Genomic DNA, 27,021 nt, shown 5'->3' with positions numbered 1-27,021 from the left:
ATCCAGAGCAGGCTCCTTGCACTTGAATTTTATTCACAAAAACGAATCATAAAACTTCAAATATAACTGCAGTCTCTTCTAAATGAACTATCTGTTTCAAAGAAAGAACCATATTTGTTGTTTCCCCCCTCTAAATAAATGGCATAAGATAAGTGCTTTTTGTTTCAAGGCTCAACATTATTTCTTGAAACATAATCTTAAAAGTCACATTATTATAGTTGACTTGAAGAAAGCAGAGTCCTCCCTCCACTAAGTTACTTTTTCCCCCCTTTCTAATGAAATTGCCAGTTGACTGACCGATCTGCATTCTGGAAAGTGCGTGCTCAGCTTTATTGCACAGCTGAGGATGTCACTGACTAGGCAGCTTGGATACAACCCAGCAGCTGCTTTACATAGCAGGAAGAGGAAATATGATGGGAGCCAAGGGCAGCAATTCCAGGAGAAAAGAGATTGGAAATTATTCCAATTCCTATAACCCCCACCCCCATCCTCCACCCCCAGTCTCAACTTGAGAACCAGGAAACCGGTTGCTGGGTGCTCTAAGCTCAGGTGAATATTCTTGAATGCTAGTCTGTCTGTAATAAAACTATCCTTGTCCATGATTTAACTGTGGATGAGAAGACAGACCAGGCATGTAGTACTGAGACTGGCTGGATGAAGGAGTGGGGGGTTGCATTTCCACCTCAAGGAGATCTGTCCAACCAGGTTTTGTGTTTTGCCTCACTCCTAATCAGGGGAGGTAGGTATGGCAACTGTTTACTGGAAGACCTTAGCTGTTGCAAAGAGCTCTTTTCCATAGGTAGCCAGATGGGAGAGCTTGCATGTGATGCTGTGCCAAAGAGACAAGCTCAGGGTGCTTCTGTTGTACCATCCCCCCAGCTACATGGCAGCATCGCTCACCAAGTTGCTCAATCTCATTCTAGGGTTGGTTGTGATTGACCCAGACTGTTAGTACTAGTTGATTTCAACCTCCCCTCCTTGGGATCAGAGACAGCTCAGGAGTTCATGGCAGCTTCTCCCCAGTCATCACTGCCCAATGCATGTGACCGGCCACTCTCTAGATCTGGTATTCACCTCGGAGCAGATGTCAGGGAGCAATCACTTCCTCATGGCAATGGGCCTGACTAGGGCCACCAACCTCTGCAGGGAGGAGGAACCTATTAAGATGGTTTGCCCCAGATGTCTGATGGATCCAGCAGGTTTCCTGATGGCTTGGGGAGTTCCCCAGTGACCTGAAGGGCACTTCTGTTAGGCATCTTTTTGACCTTATTCCACTCTACTCTGAGGAGCTCCATGAAATGAAGCAGGTGAAAAAACTTTGGTTTTCCATGTGTGCCAGTCTAGTTCTGTTAAAACCCTGGTCAGTGTCCTCTCTATGAGAGGCTGCTTCTTCAGAAATATTATGACATTTCTAGGTAAGATTTGCAAGGTCAGTAAAACAGGATTAATATTGTACTTCACAGTAAGTAATTTATTCATCGTCAATGCTGGGGACAAATTGTACATTCACTTTGTCTCTATTTCTCAGAAAGCTCATAGTATAGTTCATAATAGGAAACTCTTCCATAGTCTACTCAAGTGGTGTGACATTCATATATGGAGTCACAACTATGACCATTCCATACAGCAGAAGTATGACTAAAACCACATTTCAATGAGCAAAATACAAGCAACATCCATCTGTACGTGAATAGAACTTTCCCTCACTGTACCTCCTTGTGGAACCCCCAGATCTGCTCCAGAGGATTCCCAAAGCCCACAGCTGGTTTAGGAGATAGGCAGAGGAGAATTGTTTGCCACTGTCAATAAAAACCCACTGGAGAATATCCCTGTGCCTGTATTTTTTTAATAGTTGCAAAGTTTAGAAACTTACTTGGCGGTTTATGTTCTGCCTCCTTGCCTAAAAAATAGAAAACAAAACAAAATAAAATAAAGAATCTTAGTTCTTGAATCCCTTTAATCTTCAGAAAATAAAGATTGCAAAATGAAACACATTTGAGCTCTATGGCTGAAAGTCACAATACTGTAATTTTCTAGCAATGGTTTTCCATGCAATAAAAGTCCATTTATGGCAATAGTAACTCATGTGACATATCTATTTTATTTATATACCACCAGACCCATGATGGCAACTTCAGTTCTCAAAAGCCCTGCTGAACAACTCTCATTAGGCAGCTTTTTAAAAGGTCCCCAGAGTTGATGCCACACCTGAGGGAGGCTATTTGCATAAAATGAGGGTATAATAGAAAAGCATTGCTTCTGTGTCCCCATGGATGTCACCTCCCATAAGTCAGAAATGCTCATCATCCCCAGTTGGGAGAAACAAACTAGATGGGTCAGCCCTACCTGGAGGAGGTAGTCCTGCAAGTGCCTAAGAACCAAGGCATTTAGGGCTTTAGCAGATAGAATCAACATTTTAAATTGTACTTAGAAACCTCCTGGAAGTCAGTGCAGTGCCCACAGTATAGATGTTATATAGCTGTAACATCTCTCACCCACAAGCATGCAAGTAGCCACATTCTCCACCATTTTTAGTTTTTTAGTAGTCTTCAACATGTAGAGCTCATTGCAGAGTATACCCAGGTCGTGCTAAAGGCAAGACTTACTATCCTGCTCTAGGTAGGCTGCAATTGCTGAGCAAAGGCTCCCCTTGCCAGAGCCTCATCTGTCCTTCCAGCCATAGTCATAAAACCAGGAGGACACAGGCAGTGAACCTGCTCTTTCAGGAGGAGTGCCACCCCGTCCACTGGAGCCCTCCAGAGAGTGAGATGGTTTCTGGACAAACAACTCCATCGTGTTAGGGTTCAACTTCAGTTTGTTTCATCCCATCCAGACACTTACAGCTTCCAAGTACTGGGTCAGGCCTTCTAAGTCAACTCCATGGTGGCAATGTATAGTTGGATATAATCAGCATATGTATGACACATTGTCCTAAACGTGATGACCTTCCCCAAGAGCCTCATATAAATGCAGAATCAAGAGGACCAGTCTCCGTGACACCCTGCAAGAGTGCCCAAGGGACCAGTCTTTCCTTCCCCACCACTACCAGTTGGAATTGCCTGGTTAGGAAGAGCTGAACTACTGTGAAGCCATGCCTCCTATCCTCAGCCCCTCTAAGTGATCCAAGATGTCATGATGGGCTCAGATTCAGACTCAGAGGCAGAGACTGATGAGCGGCCAGCTCCAGAAGTGCCCACAGATAATGAACAGTCAGCCCCAGAGTCACCAGATGGACTGCTGTCTGAGCAGGCAGAGGAGGTAGGGCTGGCCAGCAACCAGCAGAGACAGCTGCCACCACTCTCCAAGATGAAGGCACAGAATTACTGCCCCCTCCCAACACAAGAGCTCTGCAGGCTGCAAAGAGAGCAGAGCAAAGGCATTCTGCGAGATTACTCACTAGGAAGAAGCCCTGCCTTTGGGCTCGAACCCATGTGACCGTGACTCTGAACCCGGACCAGCTGATGACCTTGCTACAATGTTTTGGACCCCTGGATTTTGTCTGACTACTCTTGTGCCTGCTCCTTGGATTTTGAACTATTTCTTTAGGCAGCTTTGCTGGACTTGTGGGGGCTTGATTTCTCTTGTGTATGTATGTGTGTTTGCACATACCTTTCCCTCTGCCGCTTGCTATTTAAAACCCCACCTAGTAAAAGATTGCAACTACCTCTTCGTGTACTTGTGTGTGCTTGGTCTATGCTACTGAACATCACTAGGAGAGCAAATAAAACCAGGAGAGATTCATTGCCTATATCCAGGTCTTGAAAGAGGTCCTCCCCCACAGGGACAAGTGCCTTTCCATATATTAGAGGTCAATGAAGCTCTTATAAGGATTGCAGCCTATTAATTTATAACATTTATATTCCACCTTTCCACTGAACATAACACAAAAAATTTGCTGACAACAAAATGCAGATAAAATAATATTGGAATATAAACATAAAATTTAAACATTGAGAAGAAACACATAATAATACCCACCAGATTACAATCTATTTTAGCAGCAAATCAGTTACAATGCAAAATGCCTGCCTAAATAGAAATAGTTTTGCCTGCTGTGGCCATCCTGGTAGAAATTATCCAATATCATGGGATTCAGAAGATATAATGATTGGTTTAAGTTACAAGAAGGCACATTCCAATAGAATGGTAGAACATTACACAGTGAAACCCAATATCCAGATGTGTTTAAATGGAGGTGAGCCATCTGTTGGAAATGCTCTAATTTGGATCCCACAGGAGGCAGGAAATTGGACTTAACTCTGTTTATCTCTATGATTCTATGGATAGATTTATACTTAGTTTCAAAGAGGCATTCACTGTTGCCCCGTTACTTATTCAGCCCTTCCACCCCCAATTTTACAGGCTTCATAAGACAGTGATCACACAGACATGTGGTAGATCTCACATCTCCAATGGACTTATTCTGAATGTTATGCTAATGTCAATGTATCTATCACTTCAACTGTTTCATTGCCATTATCTTAAAAAGCAGGAAACTCATTGACCCTACTGTTTGGGGAGGACATGCAGGAGCAATCATGTCAATTGCCCAGGCTTTTTTCCTTTTCCAGAACTCTCCCAGGCATTGACAGAATTGCCTGCCATGGTAACAAGAAAATCCTAAGAGCTATCAGAAAGACATTTGGATTGTTCCTTGAAACGGTCCCCTACTTTAGACTCAATCAATCTAAATGCCATAAATTAGTAATTAATTAAAGACAATGAAACTGGAGGACGTTCTTCTATATCCAGGTCATCATTGCCTCACTAGACACAGAGAAAGCCTTGATGAATGATTTTGGTGAGAAGCTATTTAAGATAGACCCACAGTTGCTATGAAATCATGAGAGAGTGTGTTTTGAAATTCATCAGCACAATGAGGACACAGCCACCATGTCCTTTAGCTCAGGAAGAGGGATTCTTGGGCAACAGGGGAGGAAATATGCCGGCTAACCCTATTTTGTCTCATGTATTCATTTTCAGAGCACACGTTCAACAGTAGGTCAGGACAGAATCTTGATACCTGCTACAGCTCTGCACTGCTGCTTATTTGTTGCTGCCTACCAGGTAGGTAGATGAGTAAACTTGTAAATACCTTCATTTACAACATTCCTCTTCCCAACAATGAAAAGTCTTGGCTGTTGTCTGGGACTATTCCAATGCTAAGAGAAGACATGAGTATAAATCTACAAAAGCTGAAATAAGGTAACTAGTGACATCTGCCTCAAGAGTATTGTTCCATGGAGAGCAGATTAATGGTAGTGTTCCAGTGTCACTGCAATGGTCACAGAAGGCATAGGCAGAGTTCAGGGAATTCCTCCTTTTGTTGCCTACAATATCACACTTTATTCTGGTTATGTCAGAGGGACTTGTAAAAGTCAAAATTCCTGTACATGTATTTAAGAAGCATGTCCCTATATTAAAATAATCGGTTTTTCTGGGGTCATTAATGTTGGACGGTATTTATCCTGGTTCCTATCACCTGTCACTATTCTTTACAATCATGTAAAGTTTTTATGAGTTGTCTCTTCTTTCTAGAATGTCAAAAGGGTATTAATTATGCACAATCCTTTTTATGTGTGTGCAAATGAGCTACAGGCAATGTTTCCCAATGAAAATTGTTCAAGCAAGTGAGCCATAGTGCCAGAAAATATTTTCGGATTCGTAGGAGCATGCCAACTTTAAAAGATGGCCATTTAACAGAGCATGCATGAAATTGTATGTCCATGCAGGTGAACATGCATAAGACAGAGGAGAAGAAAAAAGGATCATGAATGAGTGTGTGTATACAGTGAAGAGAGGAAAGCAACCAGTTTAGAATCATTAATTTTGCTCAGCTAGAAACCCCAAAAATGACCAAAGAAAAGAATATAAACAATGCCTGTTGTCAGAACAGATATGAGGCTTATCTAGCTCAGCATTCTGTTTCCACAGCCTCTAACCAGCTAGTTTTCACATTACCTAGGACCTGAGTTTTCATAAACATCCTACCTCTGATACTGGAGGTAATCTATAGGCATATGATTAGTAGCCATTAATAGCGTTATTCTTTCTGAAGTCTTGGCTATGTTTTATTTCTTTGTTGTATTCATTATTTATTATACTTTTCATACCGTTGGCTCCTGAAGCCTTTTGATGCTCTGCAATAACACCAAAGTTTAAAAATGAAAACCAGAATTTAAATAATAAAAAGCCTGTTCAGAAGTATCTGGTTTTAAAGGGCTTTTTAAAAGCAACAAAGAGATCAATCTTCTCAGCTCATTACGGAACACCTTCCAGATAGTGATAGAAAAAACTTGACTCCAAGTCACCTCAAGATGAGCCTTCAGCAAGTAGAGATTTCAGTAAGTGATGAGATGATCTCAATGAATGAGGCAGATTGTTTGGACTCAGGCCATGTGGGCTTTTAAAGGTAATATCTAGCATTTTGTAGAAGTAAACTGGCTTTTAATACAAGCATAATACGCTCTTTCTAGGGGGCAGTGTGATGCTAAATTCTGTGCTATAAGAAATTTCTGGAGAAGACAAAAAGGCATCGTTAAGTAGAGGTCTAACAATTGCTTCCTTTAAACAATGAGGCATTGTGTCCTCCTCCAGAAGAACATTTATGTATTAACAAAGACATCTCCAATAATCTCCTAGCTAGAAGTTACAAGTGAAATTGGGAAAAATCAAGAGGAAAAATTATATTGTACTGTATTGGTTAATTTCAAAACTAGCACTTACTGTTCATATTTACATACATTGTAAAGAAAAGTATCTTAAATATATTATTAAACATGTATTAATGCAACATTTTCAAGATGGTACTGTAGTTTCCATCCATTTTATTTCTAAACCAAGAGAAGCAGTGGTGATTTGTTTATCCATTGGTTTTGATCTGTACAATATAATCCCTAGTGCCAAGTCAAGATTCTCCTGGAATTTACTTTAGGCTCTACTGAACCAGTACACTCAACAAATGGACTATGTTGAATTGATATGTTGCATTTGTGGAGGCCTTCATCAGGAGAAGCAAAGAGATGTTCTTTTCATGAACTCTTAGAATTAGGATGGTTGTGAAAATATGATATCCTCGCATGGTGGTGAAGTGGTAGCAATCCCATATCTCTGCTGCCAATATCTTGGAGTGCCCCCTCTTCCAAACCAAATGCTTCCTTTCATTCCTATCATCATAGTATAGCTAGAAATGTAAGCTCTATCCTTAACACAAGTTTTATCCTTTTGTATGTCTTGTGTTGTGGCATTACATGCATATATGAAAGGAGCAGAGCTTGCATTGCCATGGTACAACCCACTTTTTTTCATTTTGATGAAAGTGCTGGATCCTGTGATGCCTCTGAGTATAGCACGTAGTAGGAGAAATAGATAGTCTGCACACAAACTGTCCTAGAAAGCATTAGGGGATTTCCCATATACACAACTTCCCATCTTCTTTGCAGTATCTATTCTGTTAACATAGTAGATATTTAGAGATGAAAGGGTACTCTCTCATTAGGTCTACAGTATCTATCTATTATCTATCTACAGTATATCTATTATCTATCTATCATATCCATCCATCCAATTTATGTGGCCACCCATCTTGCTACAGCAACTCTAGCTCACCAATAATGAATTAAAAATGAAAAATAGCAAATCAGTGTTTAAAAAGAAACAGCAAGAGATGAAAGATTAATCATACCTGTAATGGCAGGATGAGAAATGTTCTTGGTTTGTTTTATCGTGCTGGATGCTAAAACAATTGTAAATCAAATATGAGAGATAATAATAGTCTTCTTTGAAACATATCTACCTATCAATCAATTTATGCTGTAAGCCAGAAATGTCATCTTAGAACAGCCTTCTCCAACCAAGAACTCTTTAAAAGTGTAAAACTATAACTTCTCTTTGTCCCAAAGCCATTTGATTGGAAGAGTTGTTTGTTTGTTTGTTTAATCTATATATGTAGCAAGGAAAGATTTTACAATGCATTAAGTGTAACAACCGAAATAGCCATAAATATTTCTTTACCAATTACTATCTTCGACAGCAAAACTATTCTGCCTTGACAAAATAAGAGAAATGGGAACACTTGTTTGGCCAATCTTCCTGATTCTACAGAGTTTAAAAACAAGTTACAGTGGTGGAGAGTTTAAAAAATATACAATATTTTTGTCAAAATATTTCTGATTTGACATTATGGTATCAAAACATTTATGTTATGTATGGAGTATAATAAACCTCATTACTTACTATAGAACTTTAGACAATTATAGAATTATTAAATATAGAATGATTTTAGACAGCTCTTTCAGTCAACTATTAATGAGAACTTTAAAGGTCTCCTATTAATGCTAAGAGAACATAGCACATAGTTGTTATTAATACAAATGAATGAATAATTAGAAATTAGCAACTCTGGTAAACTGAAATCATGCTTCTCAGGTTGAACAGTATAGTGTTGGAAGAATTTATCCAAAGAATTAATAAAGCTGTAGCAGACACTTCTAATCCAAGTTACTTAGAATCAGTCAGTTACCTGTTTTAGCTGGACTTGCTCCTTTTTTGATGTCAGGTTCTAAAATCAGAGAAAAACAAATGTTTCTTTTTAAAGTCAGGATTGTTAACCCATCTTAATTTTGAATGTATTTCTTATATTTGCTATAGCATCTTACATGAAAAAAACCATTTACATTGATTCAAACATTTTCAAGATTATGTAAAGTTATAAATCTGACTGAAAATTGAGCTAATAACCCATTGAAAAAAAAATAAAAGAAGAATGAACTCATGCCCATATTGCCTCCCCCCTCTCCCCTCTCCCCCAGTTCTTTTTAACATCACCATCTGGTAACATCCGTTTCATATTGAGTTACAGTGGTGACTAACATGCATGCAAAGGACTCACTGGCCTTGCTCAAGTATTAACTCCATGTGTATAATTCAACACACAACCCCTCTCCTCCCTTAGTTGGCCTGGTAGGGACAATGAAGAGACCATCTCCATGCTAACAGCTCAGCTGTCTGGTGTGGGGAGACTAGGCTCTACACATGATCACTCCCACACAAGCTACAACACTCCACTGTCAAAGGTCCAGCTCACATGGGCAGCTGGCTCATGTGGTAACTCCGAACAGCTGTGTATAAGGTTGCACTATCAGTCTGCTCCACAGCTGAACTGCATGCATACTGCAGGCTTTGAGCAGGGTTTTGTTTGATGCCTCAGCTTCTCTTGATCTTTTTCTCCTGATTTTATTGCCTCTTTCAACCCATGACCCATTACTTTGTTTTGCTTCAGGTCAGGTGGGTATTTAAACAAGAAAGCGTAATTGGGAGATTGCCTAGCGTGCTTGGCAGATGCAGCATGCACAGTCAGCATGAATGAGAATATCAAACTGCTATTTAAAATGTGCAAATTTAGGAAGCAGGGTATGTTTTATCCATCATGCTATCAGTTGCAAAGATGCCATTAGGCTTCATAGCAGTGCAGGAAAGAACATTTGAAAAGCTGAAACAGCAGTACAGTATTTTACGAACTCCCTCAACCACATGAACTTTTTTGTGATTAAAAACAGAGAAATTTGGATTAAAAAATGTGATTTTTTCAAATGTGCACTTGCCTCATTTTTTGCAGACAACAGAGGTAAGCAAGCAAACAAACAATGGCTAGAAGACATAAGGAAATTGGTCCCACAGCTCTTATGAAAAGGCTAGAAATAGGAAGATCAAGACAAGGGAATGCTGCCATATACTCGGGTGGACCATCTATGCCTTTTCACCTCTAACTTGCAGTGGCTTATGGGGTTTCTGAAGAAAAGTCTCTCAAGTATGTGCTCCTGAGCATGTTACTGGGAAATGGCAATACTTGAACTCAAACATTTCAGAACATTGCTTATGTCTATCATGGACCAAAACTCAATAGTGGTATCTGGAAAGGGAAAGAGCAGGATAGTGGATAAATAATCCATTGCAGGATTAATTTTCCCCTACATTACAACTTGGATAGTCTTGGCTTTCATCTTTAGTTGTTCTTTCTTGTTCAGATGGACACCATTCAAGGAAGTTACACTACGCAACAGATGTTCCTGGTGGTGGCAGTGAAAGAAGGAAATGTTGTCAGGTCCTCATCCCATCTGTAAACCCCAGCACTACCTCCTGTGTTTTTATGGACAGTGCCCCAATCCCCCAGAGCAGATTATTTAAAAAAAAGAAAGGTAGAGGAAACATAGGACTATTGAGTAACTAGAAAAAGGAAGTTAGTGAAAATTAACTCCTTTCCATCTTCCATTCATCAGAATGGATCTAGGCGAACTTCTTCTCCCAGGAAACTGGCCTCTCACCTTCTTGCCTATCTCCAGATTTAGGACTGTATTTGGGAAGCTTGGTAATGTATTGACTGTAACTTACTTTGGATTTTAGACCCCCAAAATGTTTGTGCTAATTTTCTAGAGATAGTTCTTGTAATATATTTTAAAAGGATACTGGAAGGAATATTTATTTGTTGCTTATTTACTTATTTATTATAAAATGTCTAGCCCATGTTTCACTGACAAAAGTCCCCAAAGTGGATATTTTGTATCTAACACATACTGAATATTTGCTGAAAGCAATGAAATCAGAATTGGCAAGCAGCATAGAGGGGGGGCTTTCTTATCTTACCATTCTGGGCCAGGAGGTGAAAGCAGAAGTGTGGGGTGTCAGAGGCAAAATCAAGAATTGACAGGGGAGCTGTTACTGCTCAATAGTCATCCTGCAACAACAGGCTTCCACATCTTTGGCCCAAATCACTTCCACTCTCAGGCCCAGCAAGGGATGATAGAGAAAGACCATCTTCCTCCTCTCTTATCACATTGTACTACCTCTAAATAAAAATTAAGAGTAAATAATTTATATACAACTAATACACACTTTTTCTTCTTTTTATTTATTCATTGGTCTCCACAGGGAATTAAGTGGCCACCTTGCAAATAAAGTTTTTATTATATTAAAGAGGTGCATGCTGTGATAGTCTATGTACTGTATCGATCCTGAATGCAAAAGAGAGATACCACCCAAATAATGAAAAAAATTAAATCTTAATGGAAATGCCAAAATGCAGTTTCATTGTTCAGTAGAGGAAATATCAAAGGGAAATATGAATCACTAGGCTGAGGTTGTTGTTGTTTGCTATGACTTCTCAGATCTTGTGTCATAGGAGCTACTGTATGTGACATGCCACTTACTATTATGAAAAAAGAATGGGAGGACCAGCAAAGCCTCAAGCTGTACGGACACTTGCAGCCAGTTTAGACACAGCAGTTATACTCTTCTGACAAAATATCAATGTCCTGACATGCATGCTAAGAATCAAGGGGCATGTTTGCTCTGAAAAACGTTCAATTTATATTATATAAAGTGCAGCACATAAAATGACAGCTTAATTGAATCTCTGATCCAACCATACATGCAACACTAAATAACAAAAAATTGCACACATATCACACAATCGATTTGCTCAGCATCTGTGACCTCAACCTTCTCTCCCTTTCCCCCAAATCTCAGATACTGTATAAATTGAACATATATTCATAGGTGTGAGTGCTTGCTTCACTGATATTTTGTAGTAATAGAAACAGATGAACCCGAGATACAGGTTCATTTCATTCACCCATAAGATCTTCCCTTTCCAGCTGAATAGAGGTATTTCCATTGGTCATGGTGTCCCCATTGGTGTCAAGCTCTATTACACTGCATAGAAGAAGCTAGCCATTTTTTCTCAGATCCAATATTCAGAAGAACTTCAGAGACTGAGTTTACTTTGACATGGTCTTTAGCCAGCCTCTGACATACTCTTCTGAGATTGGATTAGGCAAATTAAATAAATTTAGGTGGTATCTCTGTTATAATCATAAACTGTGAACAAATTCTTGTTTGTATTTCTTCACCAGCCATTTAAAATTCATGTATTCTGGGGGGGAAAGGCTCATTTAAGTTGACAGAGAAGGAAAGCAAATACATTTTGCTTCTGATTAATATAATAATATATTTACCTTTCTGTTTCTCAGCAATGGGAAGTTTTGCACTGTTTGATTTTGCTGCCTCTGAAAAATACAATTTTCTTAGCTTGCAAAAGTGCAATTTAAGTATGTCTTTCCTTGCCTTAAGTATAAATGTATAAGTCCCCATTTTAAAAGCTACAATCACAATGCTTAAGCTATAGTAATACAAGTGTCAGCATGTGTGCTGAATCAGGACTTAAGCAAACCAGAAAATTAAGGTGAATAAAGCAATATCATATTATGAATGTCTATCACTTATTCCATTATATACCTACAGGAGGACTGTTGTCATCAAAGTTCATGGCTTTGCAGCCATTTAGCATTAAAAAGTCTGAATGCTTTCTTTATCACAAAATCAGAAGAATTCATTGCACCTGCTAGAAGTATAATTTAGCTGACATAAAAAATTCTATGATTTCACTGTTATGCTTTTAGCCTGATGAAATTTCAGTATGTATACCTAAATGTGGTAGAGTGAAGGATGACTGGGATTGAAAAGCAAAGCTTAATATATTGTAGGCATGTAAAAGCTAAGGACACCTTACTCCATCACCATTTATATTCTGCAATTCTTCAAAAGCAGTTTGAAACCAACCCACAATTGTCTTCAGTGCGATTGATCTTGCAACACTAAGGGCAAGGAACAAAAATCTTTGCCCTGCCTCAGGCTCCTGAAGCAGAGGAGAAGGAAGACAGAAGGGAACCCTATACAGTAGACTGTTGTCAATTTCACCTCTCCCCACTTCACTTGAGCCAGTGAAGGGAAAATTCCCTTCATTAGCTCAGTTCCCCTGGCATTGGCCCAGGGTGTTACAAGAGTCTGTTTTGTAATGGTTGGGATTGTGATTGTGGTTTGGCTTGGGTACACTACAATGTTATTGTCTTCTTATTTTTGCTTGGTTACTCTTTGTCTTTTTGTTTTAACCCTAAGTTAGCCAGCCAGAGTCACAATTTGCAAGATAAGGGGCCATATAAATTGATCGCTCAATCAATCAAACAAGTAAAATGTGAAGCTGCCAAGACAGCATTCATCTTATAGGACCTGCTAAGGTAGCTGGAGATCAGAAGGCAGTTAGAGGATAATGCAAAAGTTCCCTGCAAGCCCACTCCCAAGATCCAGTTTTTCGAGCTGAAAACCTGCTTCAGAGTGGCTCCTACTACTACTGTAGCAGAACTAGAAGTAAATCAACCCAGCTACCAGGAGAAATCACAAGAAGATGGGCTCAGAGGGGTTCAGAACCAGCTGGGAGTGGTGCAAACCCAACATGTGGAAGACCCATTAGATGAAAGTAAACTAAAGTTGCACCAAAAAAGTGGACAATAACAAATTAAGGACCCTCTTTTGTTTGATAGCAACACTAAGTCTATTCTCTAGTCCTACATATAATGTTCCTCATATAACTATCTTAAACCCCTTTAGCAAGAACAAAACAGTTTCTGAAATCCTAAAATAGTCCTAGTTAAAAAAAGAATAAGATCTTAGAAATTATATTTACCTTTTCCTTTGACAGCAATAGGTTTCACTTTTTCTTTTGAGATATCTATGAAAACATATCCATTCATTCATTCATTCTGTGTTGTTTTGCATTTTTTCTTGTTTAAAATATCTCATTTATACATATGCAGATGCAGCCATCAAGAATGGAAGTTGATGACTATTATGACCAGAAATATAAGTTAAAAAATATGTGAAAGTTAAGAGGTCTCAGAAATATTTTGATCGATTTTTCCCTCTCCATTCATTCTGTATTTTAGTTATATCTTAGGAATCAGCCATGTTCCTTTGTGTGGATATTTATCAGAAGAATGAGGAGTGATTTTTGGTAATCCTTGTCAAATTTAGATTTAGGGGAAGGAGCTACATGGAAGTTGGTGCAGAGAGCTTGTAGGAGTCTGGAGGAAATCATCAAAAAATCTTCTTTCACTTGTCAATGATGAATGTACTGTGTCAGTGGAGAGGCCCCAGTTAGTCATTAAGCAGAAACTTTACTTGAACCAATCCAAATTAGCTAGTTATTTAATGTAGTTAAGGAAGGAACTTCTCACCCCATTCTTTTATTACACATTGGAACAATATTCTTTCCCCCAAAGTGTGTACTCTCTTCGAGCTTTCTTCTATCACTGTTCGTTTCCCTTAAAAATTGTCTAATTTTTAAAATTAAAATCAATTAGCCTATTTAGTAAAATGTATTTAGTTTTTCAGTAAAATATATTTACATGTTGCTTTTCATTAAAACAAACTCTATTTTTCTCATAATGAAGGCTTGAAAACTTATCTCTAGGGTGGCAAATCTCTCATGGGGATGCTCAATTGAGCATCTTTTCTATCTTGCTTAATGATGCTTATAACCACATATTTTATACTTTGTCCCTATGTAAGCATGGCATCTAGAACATCATGAACCAGAGTCCTAGAATTAGGACTGTGGACGTAATGATCTTAAGGCATTGTGTATCTCTGCTGCATCTAGATGGGTACTTGTTCATTCTGTTGAATGGGACTTCTTCCCCAAAGTCCTGCTACTGGTACCATGGATAGGGTTAGTTCTGACAGCAAATAGTAGTGGAGTTAGTATCCTTTTCATAGACAATGTTATATCAGAATTATCCCTAGAGAAGTAAGTGTGGATGCAGGCATCTACAGAGAGACAGACACATACACTAAGGTATTTGATTATTTCCAGGTGCTGAATTTCTAATTGTACAGTGTGAACTTTTATAGTACTGAAGATAATGCTTAGCTGCATCTGTAATCTGATCAGAATATCAATCAATCTGAGTGCTTTTAAACCTCCGTTTAATGTAACAAGACTATATACAGCTAGATCAAGTAAACAATACCAATCATTATTATTCCCATTGATAAGCTTGTCCAGTCTCTTTGTTAACTCCACAGGCTTGAAAAGGATTTTGTCCAGGTCTCTTCACTACTTTCACAGTCTAAAAATAAGCTTAAAAATGTATTTCTTTACCCTTTTTCTTCTGGGTTTCTGTGGTCTTCATTAATTTTTCTTTCTCAGGCTCTGTGTAGAAGCATAGTTAGCAAACATTAATCACATCTAGCAATTAATAATCCCAAACTGAAGCTACATCAAAAATGGTATGTAGTTTTGTAGCTGAGTTTTGAGATGGATACTTTTCACAGTAGCAGTAGTAACTATCAATAGTTAAAATCATGAGTGGAATCTCACTTTTTCAAGCTGGGAGTGGACATAGCTTGCGTTCACAGAACAAGAACTGCACTTACACAACTGCTTCCATGACTACAGCACCCTTTCTTTCAGTGAAACTTATTCTGTTTATAAAAGAACATTAGATCCTTCTGAGTATAAGCATCAAAACTATCCTAACCTTATGGCTTGATTCTCTAAACATTTTTGCTACTATATAAACAACAGGTGATCAATCACACTGAATTGCACACTTTCAGATTCCAAGATCAGTAATGCTTCAACAGGAATAAAAGGGCAGAAATAGATGGACAGAAATAAACAGGGACTGATGTCTTGAAAGCCCCCTGGACATTTCAGATCTTCTTGTATCTCACTCAACTGGAATAAAAGAATGCTATAGCTTGTAGCAGTCCTAGTTGCATTCAATTATAATTTGCCTGACTTGATGTGGCATTTTAAATGCAAGACTTTTAAAAGCCATGGAAAAGTATAATGCCAAGCAAATGAGTTGTAGAACCTATTTGCTAAGACAAGACCCCACGGATACTAGATACTCAAATAATTTCCTAGTTGCATGACAATGTCCAGATATATTAATATACAAGGATGGTTATGCTTTGTCAGATCAAAGATTCATTTAATTATCTAGACAACTGACATGTATCTTACCAACTTTTAGCTGCCATATTTATGATTTCATTTATTTAACAGCATTCGTAATCTACACCTATTCTAAAAGGATTCTGGGTGGCTAACAGCAAAATACAAAGCAAATTAAAATCATAAAAAACAATATAAAAACCACAAAACAACAAGATATATTGCTATTGCAGAAAATGGTTGTACAGTAATACCAAGGAGAATTCATACTCTTTTTTTCTGTTGGAAGTAATAATAATCTATTTGGGTATTATTTATGCATTTCCAAAATTTAAGCATATATTTTATAACATTTTTATAACTGAAATAGAAAATCACTTTTTAATCTAGAAAAAAATTGAAAGTACTGCACCACTAATATAATGGTGTATTATTCACAAATAATGAATATATTGACACATTAATAAAATTGTGACAAGGACTGATATTTTTCTGTTGTACAAAGAATTGTGCAGTCACTGCTAAGCTGTGGACATTATAATTAAGCTCAAAATAAGAAAATAGTAAAATACAATATTGACATTGTGCAATCTAATGTGTGATTAATTGTACTCAGGTCCATCATTTCTTGTTTCTTTAACTGTCCATTTGGGAAGCATAGTTGGGCTATTTTTAAAAAACAAATGAATTACTTTTATTCTTAATGAACATTTGAGATGATCTTGTAATACTTTAAAAGAATGAAAACATGGAGAAATATTATTCATGAATATACTGTCAGATAATTTATAATATGCACAAAATATATACATACTGTTACACACTTTACTTGATTCTCTGGGGTTTGATTTATCGCGAAAGAAGAAATGAGAAAAATAATAATCCCTTATTTCCTCATATAGTAGTTAAGACAATATGATTAAGAGGAAATTGTATGAACAGATATATTTATTGAACTTAAGGGATGAAAATCATCAGACTAAAAGTCAATTTGCATGTGCAAAAACAAAACAAAACAAAACAACCCTCAGACTGGCATCTCACCACCACTCAGCAAAAGTCCATTAATGTTCTTTTCTTAGCCATATTATATAAGTTTTGAAAATGCAGTGGAACCCTCACCAGAACAGCAAGCTTGAGCTTATTTTATTCAACTGAAAAGATGGATGTGCTGCCTGATCACTGATCACTTCTTAACATTATTCAAGGACACATTCCTTGAAATGGAAAGCAGCCAAAATCTCTGTTCTTCTATTATTTTGGTTCTGTTATCAGTGCTTCCGGTCATGAGCACGGATGGTGAGCAGGAGGGGGCCCCTATCCAGGGGGGAAAACGCATGCGTAGTCCTGAGGAGTTGAGCAGCCATTCAAAGAGACACAGAACAGACCCGCCTTGACTTTTGGGGTTTATCGGTATGGGTTTTCCCACGCTTCTTCAGTTTGTTAGGATTTTCTGTCTAATGTAGCAGTAATAAACACTAGAGACCTATTCCTCTTCTCAGTGTGGTTCCTGACTGTTAGGACACATCCCTTCAGAAAAGCAACTTTGAAATGGAAAGATCATCACTGAGATTTTGATTAGATTAGCTAAATAGGAGTGTTTGAAATATGAGTTCAGATTTGAGGCATGCTACTCACATGCTACTCATGTTTTCCAAGAACGCCTGTGGCCAAAGTGTGGAGGGTGTGAAGAGCAGGGATAGATGAAACCGTCAAAAATGTGCATTTTCCCATCTTAAGTTAATTCAATCCTCTTTTTGCAACAATTGCATTTTTAAATGTCAGTATAGATTCCTGTATGCATCTTCTTTGCTCTTCCCCTAATGTACCTGTTCTAGTAAATGTTTTTATTTAATATTTACATTTGTACAAGTATTTTTCTTATGTACCTGCATCTCTTTACAATATTCTAAATTGGACAATGGTCACAAAATTTGCAGAAATGTGAGAAAGGAAGGGCAATTGCATTCAGTTTGCATACTGGCCTAGAGGTGTAAATTAGAGATGTTTACATATGGATTTTGGAGACCCAAGAAATGGTGGGTGGACTGCATTAAGGAGGACATGGAATGTGTGAATGTCACTCCTGAAGATTCCTTGGACTGAGCCAAATGGAGATGGATATGCCGACAAGCAGACCCTGCCATAGCATGGGAAAAACGCTAAGAAGATGACGACATATGGTTTTTTTCTGTCTCTAGTGAGGAGGATGTCCATGTACGAGAAATGCCCCAGTGCCCATACCTTCTCATCACCTCCACCATGGCATTAAGAGGGAAGGTCTGAAAGGGGATTCCAAGCCAATGTTGAAAATATTTAGAATCCCCTGTTGCAATCAGAAACCCACACTTTATGCCCACTCCTTTGAAGGCATGAGCACGGCTTCAGAGTCTACCTTGGACCTTTGGGGGTTGATACTGAAGCATACATCTTCTGCCTATAGCAAGTGGCAGAATCTCCCTGACTAGGGCTGATCTCAAGAAAAGTAAGTGGTTTTAGACGAGATCCATACTTTCATGGGAGAAAACCAGGAATTTCCAGGGTTGTCAAATAGACTGGGAAGTTGAACAAGTACCCCTGGTAAAAAAGGCAGTGACAAACCAATTCAGTATTTCTGCCTAGAAAAATACAATGTACATGTCCTAGAAATCACTTTTGAATTGAGGGAGTCTTTGCTTATATTTATCCTGCTTCCACAAACACTTCCAGCTGACAATTTGAGACAAATTACTCCTTGGGCCTTGAGATGCAAGTGTCACATGGTGCAGCCCAGAAAAGAATGAAGGCAACTAGACTCTGTCATTGAGTTCATGGAGATGGTATGTTCAGGGGGCTGAGCTGGCTACATTTGTCTCCTCACTTTTCCCACAGAAACAATTGTTTTCCTTGAGGAAGAGACAGAGGGAAGGAGACAAAACAAGGCAGAACTATGAAAGCAGGGTTGCAGCATCATGACACAAATATCTGCCTCTTTTGTACGTGCATCATGACATTGCATGCATGTACAAAAAGGGCAGAGCTTGCAGCACAACACTGCAATACTGCTTTCACCATCTTTCTGTCAGATATTGTATAACACAAAGAATAATGCCTATGCCACAGAGTGTTCATCTCACTTAAAGCATTTATGCCACAAATCAAGTTGGTTAAAAGAATTTAGGCCACAAAAGATGACATGTCTAGATAAAATGTTACATTTTGTCTCTGCATCTGAGTACATACAAACTGAATTCTGTCAGAATGATGTTTCCCAGACAGATAGAAAAGACTACTCACAGAGATAGCTAAAGAGACAAATTCAAGGTTGTCCATTTCTTGAAATGTGAAATGTGTATTTTTTTAACGACTCTGACACTTGCTTTAGATAATATCAGCTTCACTAAGTTTCTTTTTACCTTGTTCCACTGCCTTCCTAGGTCTCTCTTCTTTCTTTTCATGTAATGCTGCAAAACAAAGATAAGGTACTTGTAACACTTCTGGTCTCAGAGAGAATGTCTCATGCAAACAAAGGCCTTTAGAAAAAGCATTAAATCTCTACTACTTATCTGAAGTGACATTTTCACAATATTGATTAGATCATAACAGAAAATTTAAAATTATGCAATAACATTATGTTTGTGTCTTCTAAGAAATCTACAAGTAGATTAGAATCTTGTACAACTTCAGAGAGAAAAAGAACATCATAATTATAGTGATATAAAATCCTACAGTAAATTGGTCAACCTGAATGCATTTATCTGGATGTTTATCCTACTGAAGTTAGTCGTAGAAGAGTATAGTACATCAATAGACATACAGTACTAAGATCAAGAGGTCATCATTCCTCTCCACTTTGAATTGGCCAAACCACACCTAGAATGTTGCATCTGGTTCTGAAACTGCATTTTCAGGAAAGACATTGACAAAATGGAGCATATTTGGAGCAGTCAAATCAAAATGGTAAGATGCTATGAAGGAAAAACCTACAAGAAATGATTGGAAGGCTGTATTGGGTATGTTTAGATTGAGAAGAGAAGACTGAGGGGAACAACAGTTCTTTTCAAGTATCTGAAGCATGCTGGGTGGGAATTCTGGGAATTGAAGTCCACACATCTTAAAGCTGCCAGGAGCTGTCATGAAGGGCTGTCATGTAAAAAATGGGGCAGTATTATTCAAAGTTGTTCCCAAAGATGGGACACAAATCATTGAGTTTAAACTGTAAGAAAGTAGATTTGATTGTACATCAGGAAATTTCTTCTAATGCTAAGAGCTGTTCAATAATGTAAGAACCATTTTTGGGAGGTAGTGGATGTCTCTTTGCTGGAAGAGTTTAAACAGAGGTTGGATGGCCATCTGTCAGGAATGCTGTAACAGACTGGACAGGGGACTGGTCTAGACACCCACAATCCCTTCCAGTCATTGTTTTCTATGATTCTACAAACATAATTCAAGAAATGTAGACTTAGTAATGTGTGCTAAATATATAGTGATCAAAAAGTTGTTTTACCTGTAGGCTGATATAATTTCTTTTGAGACGTGTTTAAACTGATCACTTTGGAGATAGCCACATTGTTTTGTTGGAAGCAATATGGATATGACTCTCCATTGCTTTCTTCTGAGTGTTTGTTTCCCACTCTAGCCTACTCCCATCGAAGTATTAACAAGACCCCTTCTTGCTTAGCTTAGAATCTCAGTTAAGGTCAGCAATATATAACGTTAATGGCTCCTGCTGCAGTCAATCTGTCAGTTTCAGCTAATATGCCAACAGCATCCTTTCTTGAAACAAAATCTACAAACAGTGATTCATGCACTGTAACTTCTATGTTTTACTACTGTTTGGGCTTTATGGGTGTCTGCCTTTGTGACTGCTCCAGCAACTTCAGTTTTTACAGAACTCAGAAGCTGGACTAGTCTCTTGAAAAACTGAGATCATTTTACAGTTCTGTTGTAGGCATTACCCTGGCTGTCAGATTGTTTCTGGATGAGATTCATAATTCTGGTTATTATCTTACATGTTCTCCATGTCTTGACAGAGGATACATTTTTCTACAAGATTCTCCCATCTTCCCCACTCACTGAGAACATCTGAGGCAGTCTGCCTACAGTTTCTACTGAGTTCTTCTGATGGCAACTTGGGGTCAAGCACTTTGGACAGAACTTGAATTGTTGATAATTTTAATTCATTTTAATGCCAATTATTTAAACTTTTTTGTATGGTTTGAACTTGTGATTATAAGCCACTAAGAAAATGTAATGCAAATGACCAGGTATTCCCAAGAATATTATTCCCAATAAGAGTATTCCCTAGGAAATGTAACATTATAATGTTCATACTGGCAGATATATTGTTGCAAGAATTACTGATATAAATATTTACATTTATAAAAATGACTTTAATCTTTCTTGGGGTTTGCATATTCTCTACATTCTTATCTTCCCTGAAAGAAATTCCCTGTGAGAAATAAACTAGAAGCATCTGTTGCTATTCTTGATCGCAGTTTAGCTTGTTACCTGAATCCAAAACTATCCACTGTTTTACCTATCCACTGTTAACCATTGTTTCTCTGTTTTTAATGATATTGGAAGCTGAAGTTTCATCTTAAAGATAAGTAAATTATTCTTTAAATTTCCCTTTGCAGCATGGCAGAGGAGAAGAACATGTAGTTCCTGAAAGCTTAGCTTTCTAAGCTTCTTCTCGAAACTTTAATTCAGCATCATATCTGAATTAGTATTTATAAGATCCTGACTACTTGAAGAAAGTGCTATTTATAAACTAAACTCTTAATAAGTTAAAGTTCAGATTTCAAAAACTGGACAGCTTTCAAATTAGCAGACCAAAAGGGACCATCACACTATTATCTTTTTCTTCCTCCTGGAAGTTGACAGAATACCATTGGTCATCTAAAGTTCCACAATTAAATAAAATTTAAGGTTCAACTCTGTAACATCTTGATTATGTTGTCTTATGAAATGTTTGACAACATACTTATAACATTTGTTTTATAAAACTGTTCACAGTAAGCCAGAAGCAGAAACTGAAACCAAAAAAGGTAAGAAGGGCAGTGTGGTGTAGCGTTTAAAGTGTTGCACTAGGAACACAGGAACCCAAGTTCTAGTCCACCCGCAGCCAAAGAAGCTCAGCTCTGGGTGACCTTGGGACAGTCATTTTCTCAGCAAAATCTACCTCACAGGATTGCTGTTTCTGAAAAAAAGGAGACTTTGTACTGCACTTAGATAAAAGCATATATCAAATAAAAACACTAAGTTCTAAATCAGAATCTGTTAAAGTTTATGTCTATTGGTCCAAGGGATTTACCTTTTTTTGCCCCAAAGGCAAGAGATTCCACTTTGAATTGTCCAGCTTCTGCAAATTTAGAATATAAGCAAAATGAAGCATAGACTGAACAAAAGACAAATCATGTTGCACTAGAACCGTTGCTAATTCATAAGGTATGTTGATTCCAGAATCATAATACATCTAATCCATAGTCTTTTTTTTAAAAAACCACAAATCACATTAATGTATCATCTATATAAAAAAGGAAACTGATCTTAGTCTAAAACAGCCGCTCATACATTGAGTTAACATGGAGTTAACAAGGAACTGTAATATATTCCTCAGTAATTTAGTGAAGGAAGTCAACTATAGATTGTGTATTTTAATATAAATGATAATTCAAAACTGAAAATGCTTTTAACAAAAAAGCAGTAGTGGTTGACTCTTTTCAAAGGTGCAAAGAAAGAGTGTATGATCTCATGAGGCACTACAAACCCAGCTCTCAGAATTATTAAAACAAATGAAGGTCTCTACAACCGATTCTCTGAAAATTGGCTAGGGATCAGACTGTACAGCATTCTCTATATAAATATATAAACTTTAAAAAGGAAACAATACTCCTGACCTTTTGGCTTATGAGTTCCTCCAATAGCTGCAAATAAAGTAAGAAGACAGTCTGAACACTATAGAGAACTTCAGAATTCTTACAATACAGATTTATTTGTATAGAATAGCACTATATCCAAAGTGGTAACTACCCAATATAAAACCACAATAAAAGTTTTAAAAGCATATAAAATCCTCATGAGAAACCCAATATTTAACCATAGCATCAAAACATGTAGAAAGAAGCAATATTTTCAACTCCTTTTAAAAAAGCAACCAGGGATGAACCTGGTAGAAGGAGAAGAGAAAGATATTTCTGAATCAGAGATGCCATAGTTGTAAAAGAAAAACAGACACATTCCTATTGGTTCATGGCATCTTTTCTTTCCAGAAGAAGGTTGAAAAATATTTTAAAGATTTTCCAGAAAGATCCCAACAAAAGTGGATTCTCCCAACAGAGCACAATCTAATAACTTGAAGACTGTTTAGTGGGGATCTGCAGCACCAGGAAATATATGATGAGTGTCTCCCCTTTTAAAAAGAGGCACTGATAGCATGTTTTCTGGAAACATTGGAGAACCACTGCTAGATAGAGCAGGAAGTAGTGGGTAGGTAGACCAATTGCCTGACTCCATATGCGGCAGCTGCATCAATCGTCATGAGATGGTTTAAGATTCTACATGGTTTTGAAATATATACGGACATTTTAATTTCTGGCCTTCGGGCTTATGTGTTTATTCGCTCACTGCAAAACAAAAAACAAAAAGTAAAATATTTATGGAAATGTTGCTGTTACATGGAATTTTCACAGCCGCCTTCTGCTGTGCCTGAAAGGTGTTTAAAGCTCACAGTGACAGTGCTGATGAATGGCTAAGTGAACAGAAACAAGCAGAAATGGGAGAGTTCCAGAGTGGACCTGGCATACGTCTTTATATTTTCCAGCATATGGCAGTGATCAAATGTGTGAATTTCCATCTTCCCACCTAGATGTGTTAAGCGGCAGCATAAACTTTTTGTACACACTAACAACTTTTGCTGGATTAGGATTGAAGGGTGGATTCAACGCTTCAAAAAGAAACAAAAAAAAAAAACAGGTTTTCCTGTCATCTTGATTAATAATTGACTTCTTCTCCAATGATGAATATGGCAAAAAAAAAAAAGCACCATTCACGCCCAAAAGGGAGTATTAAGAGGTTTCATGTTATTGTCATGTATGATTTTGTTTTTAAATTTTATCTGTATTGCATTTAATCCCAGTAATATATTGGGGAGTTATATGCCACTCAAGAGTCAATGCATTGGAGTGGCTTATAAACCCTGTAAATTAATTAATTGATTTGAAAAGGTTTGCAGGAGTATATTCATTATATGCCTCTAAAGCTGGGGTGGGTGAGGGTGGATAATCACAACATGGGTCAATGACGGCTAAGCTTGTATAGAATTCTCCAAGACTATCATGGGAAGAAGGAAGAAAAAGAAGACTGGATATGGATGTGTAGAAGCATTCTGAAAGATTTGAGGCAAACATGACTTACTTCGCCCCAAACCAGTTTAATTTATCTAAGAATAAAACTAGTGGGTGTAAACCAGAATTATTTTCATGTCAGATGAGGGATGTAGGATATAGGATAGATATAAAATGTAACATACTGTATATTTTGGAAAACTTTAAAAAATCCATCGTAATATACACATTCTTGCTAAAGATTTATGTGCATCTTCTTGCATCATTCTGAAGTTTAAAAAATGGTGATAGGTATAGTATCTGTATCTGAATTTGTACAGTATCTGTACAGTACAATTAAAATATCTGCAATTATATAATTTTTATAATATAAATTATACCCAGTTCTCAGTTACTATAGCTTCTGTAAGTAAAATAAAAGCTCTACATATATTCCTTAGATATGAATCAATGGGATTTTTAGGATGACCCAATATGTGATAAATTATTTGAATACTTAGTCTTTGCTAAGTATTCAAATTCATCCACATACTTTTGATGTACAATAATAGAGCACTATTATAAAACAAAGCAACATTTTGAAAAAAAAAAATTGGACAACACATGTGGTATTTGTTCCAGTGATATAAGAACTGCATCCACAGAGCAGTTTGCACATTTCCAATATGGGAACAGAACTACTTAATAAAATAGTATGTGGCATTATGCATGGTAAAAATCTCCGCCCTTTTATATGAGAAAGTTTGCCTCAACAGGCCTATATAATAAACAGCTGTGCTTCTTGAATTGTGGTTATCAGAGTCTATTGTAGTACATTCAGGAGCAAAGTTCTCCCTCCATCCAGCTTATTGAGAACCAACCATAAATTGCAGCACCAGAAAGAAAGTTCTTCTTCCATTAAGGATCAAGTAATATACATATACATAAAACACACACACACACACACACACCCCTGAGCAAATGGTAAATCTTTCATTTCAAAATGGCTTTTTAAGATCAGAGAGTCAAGAGACTCAGCACATCAAATATCACATTTGCATAGTTTGGCTGGAGAATAATTAACATGTTTTATAAAAGTTGACCTGCTAGAACTATTCTGAAGAATACCAGATTGTCAGACACACACACACACACACACACAACCCCCCCCCCCAGTTATTTATTTATTTTTTAAACAAGGATATACAATGTAATTTCAGAGATATCCTGCAGGAAGCAGAATGTAATCTGTTATCCAAGTTTCCTTTTTAAAATTTCACTTTTTAGTCACTTGTTACATTGCATACTCCTTTCCACAGCCATGTGTTAATGTATACTAGGTGTTAAAAATAAAAAGTGTAATTTTATAGATTTATTTTTTACAAAGGGCTTACCAGTTTTATTTACATGAACATCCTTCTTTGGCACTTTGGCTAAAATAAAAACAGTGAAGCATTTTAGTTGTTGTAAATTTTGAACATGGATAATCAATATCTTTATGTTTCAGGGAAGCAAAGGATAAAAAATAAAAGCATTTTTGTCTGTTTCTATTGGCTTTTCTTTCTTATGTAGTTCTAGAATGTGAGAGGAAGACCAGAGCATTATTTCTCCATTTGAATGTTCATAGTTCCCCCGTGTGCCCAGGTGCTGTGGTTATTTGCTGCTGCTGTCAGATGCAGTAGCGGTGGTCTTCAGGAAAGGCAGAGGTAACAGAAGTGGCCATGGAGGGAAGGTAACAGGGTAGGGAAAGGATCTGCCCTTGGCTGGAGTGACACAGAGAGGTAAGCTCACAGAGAAGGAGAATTAGGAAGTGGAAAGGAAAGAGAGGCTAAGATGGCATGGTGGGAGGTGCCATCAGCTGTGCAGGGCTTACTGATGGGAACAGCAACCTTGGGAAGGACCAGTTGTGGTCTTCCACAAATTCCATAGTCCCTCTGACCGACCCTACCCTCACCCCAAAAAACAAAAGGCAAGCTGCAAATGCGAGGGATTCCATCGCCCTGATAGTCACAATCCATGATGGATGGGATGGTGCAGCCCTTCTGTGGGACAGTGGAGCCCAGCAGGTTGCCAACATTAGAAACTCCACCTCTAGGCAACACAGAATGATCATGGAGGAGGTCTGCTTCTGTTTTTTGACAGAAAACACCAATTTCTGGCCAGATTGCCTAAAGCAGCTTCATCATGCCTCAGTAAGCAAGTTGGCCCTGAGATGGAGGACCTTAAGAGAGAATATGTCTGCAACAAACAGTAAATAGTCTATCTTGGATCCATGGCAATGGGGTAGTGTGGATGAGGCCTAGATAACCACAATGGTCAAAGTACACACTACACTAAATGCCCATAATTTTACTTCTCTCCTTAGTCACTTGTTTAAGGAACATTCATTTCCACAGTGCCATGTTATTTTATAGTAAGTGCTCAAAGTGGAAAATGCAAATTCATAGATAGGTGTGTTTTCACCCAGGTCTTACCAGATTCTTTTATATGCACATCCTTCTTAGGCAGCTTGACTAAAAAAAATAAATTAAGTATTTTGGTTATGATAAATTTTAAACATAGATAATGAATATTCTTCTCATATCTGTATATTTCAGAAAGCAAAGGTCAGAAAATAAAACATTGCTTACCTATTTGTACTGATTTTTCTTTCTTGTCTGGTTCTAGAAAGTAAGAGGAAGACCTAAACATGATGATCCTAGATAACCCATTGTGGGCGGAAGGTACTCTATTATCCATGGTTGCCACTTTATTTCTCTATTGGCACTTTTCTTCCGGCACACTCATTTCCATACTCTTGTATGTTTACTAAACATTCAAAATGAAAACTGTAATTTATTTATTTTTTTGCTGAGATCTTACCAGATTCTTTTACATGGATATCCTTCTTCGGCAGCTTGGCTAAAATAAAAGGATATAAAT

General features: G+C 37.6%; 2 protein-coding genes and 1 long non-coding RNA gene across 3 annotated transcripts in view; all 3 read right to left on the bottom strand.

Annotated features, from left to right (window-relative positions):
• Nucleotides 1-11,678, bottom strand: part of LOC134491952 (triadin-like) — a 29,809-nt gene extending 18,131 nt beyond the window's left edge. The window contains exons 1-4 of the mRNA XM_063296085.1: nucleotides 11,630-11,678; nucleotides 8,522-8,560; nucleotides 7,685-7,735; nucleotides 1,874-1,900 (exon numbers count right to left, since the gene is read on the bottom strand). Of these exons, the coding sequence (XP_063152155.1) occupies nucleotides 1,874-1,900; nucleotides 7,685-7,735; nucleotides 8,522-8,560; nucleotides 11,630-11,678 (166 nt within the window). The remainder of the gene's footprint in view (nucleotides 1-1,873; nucleotides 1,901-7,684; nucleotides 7,736-8,521; nucleotides 8,561-11,629) is intronic.
• A 1,838-nt stretch (nucleotides 11,679-13,516) lies between these two features.
• On the bottom strand, nucleotides 13,517-22,244 carry LOC134488394 (uncharacterized). Its single transcript, XR_010066967.1, has 4 exons — nucleotides 22,089-22,244; nucleotides 19,189-19,236; nucleotides 14,993-15,043; nucleotides 13,517-13,561 (listed from the first exon to the last, which is right to left on the bottom strand). It is a non-coding gene; the product is annotated as an uncharacterized LOC134488394 (long non-coding RNA).
• A 4,694-nt stretch (nucleotides 22,245-26,938) lies between these two features.
• TRDN (triadin) overlaps nucleotides 26,939-27,021 on the bottom strand; it is a 207,467-nt gene continuing 207,384 nt past the window's right edge. The window contains exon 42 of the mRNA XM_063295963.1: nucleotides 26,939-27,000. Coding sequence (XP_063152033.1) covers nucleotides 26,939-27,000 — 62 coding nt within the window. The remainder of the gene's footprint in view (nucleotides 27,001-27,021) is intronic.

Source organism: Candoia aspera, chromosome 1 (genome assembly GCF_035149785.1).
Source record: "Candoia aspera isolate rCanAsp1 chromosome 1, rCanAsp1.hap2, whole genome shotgun sequence".
Classification (NCBI taxonomy): domain Eukaryota; kingdom Metazoa; phylum Chordata; class Lepidosauria; order Squamata; family Boidae; genus Candoia; species Candoia aspera.
The sequence above is the reverse complement of the archived record's forward strand: the minus strand, read 5'-3'. Positions and strand labels throughout refer to the sequence as shown.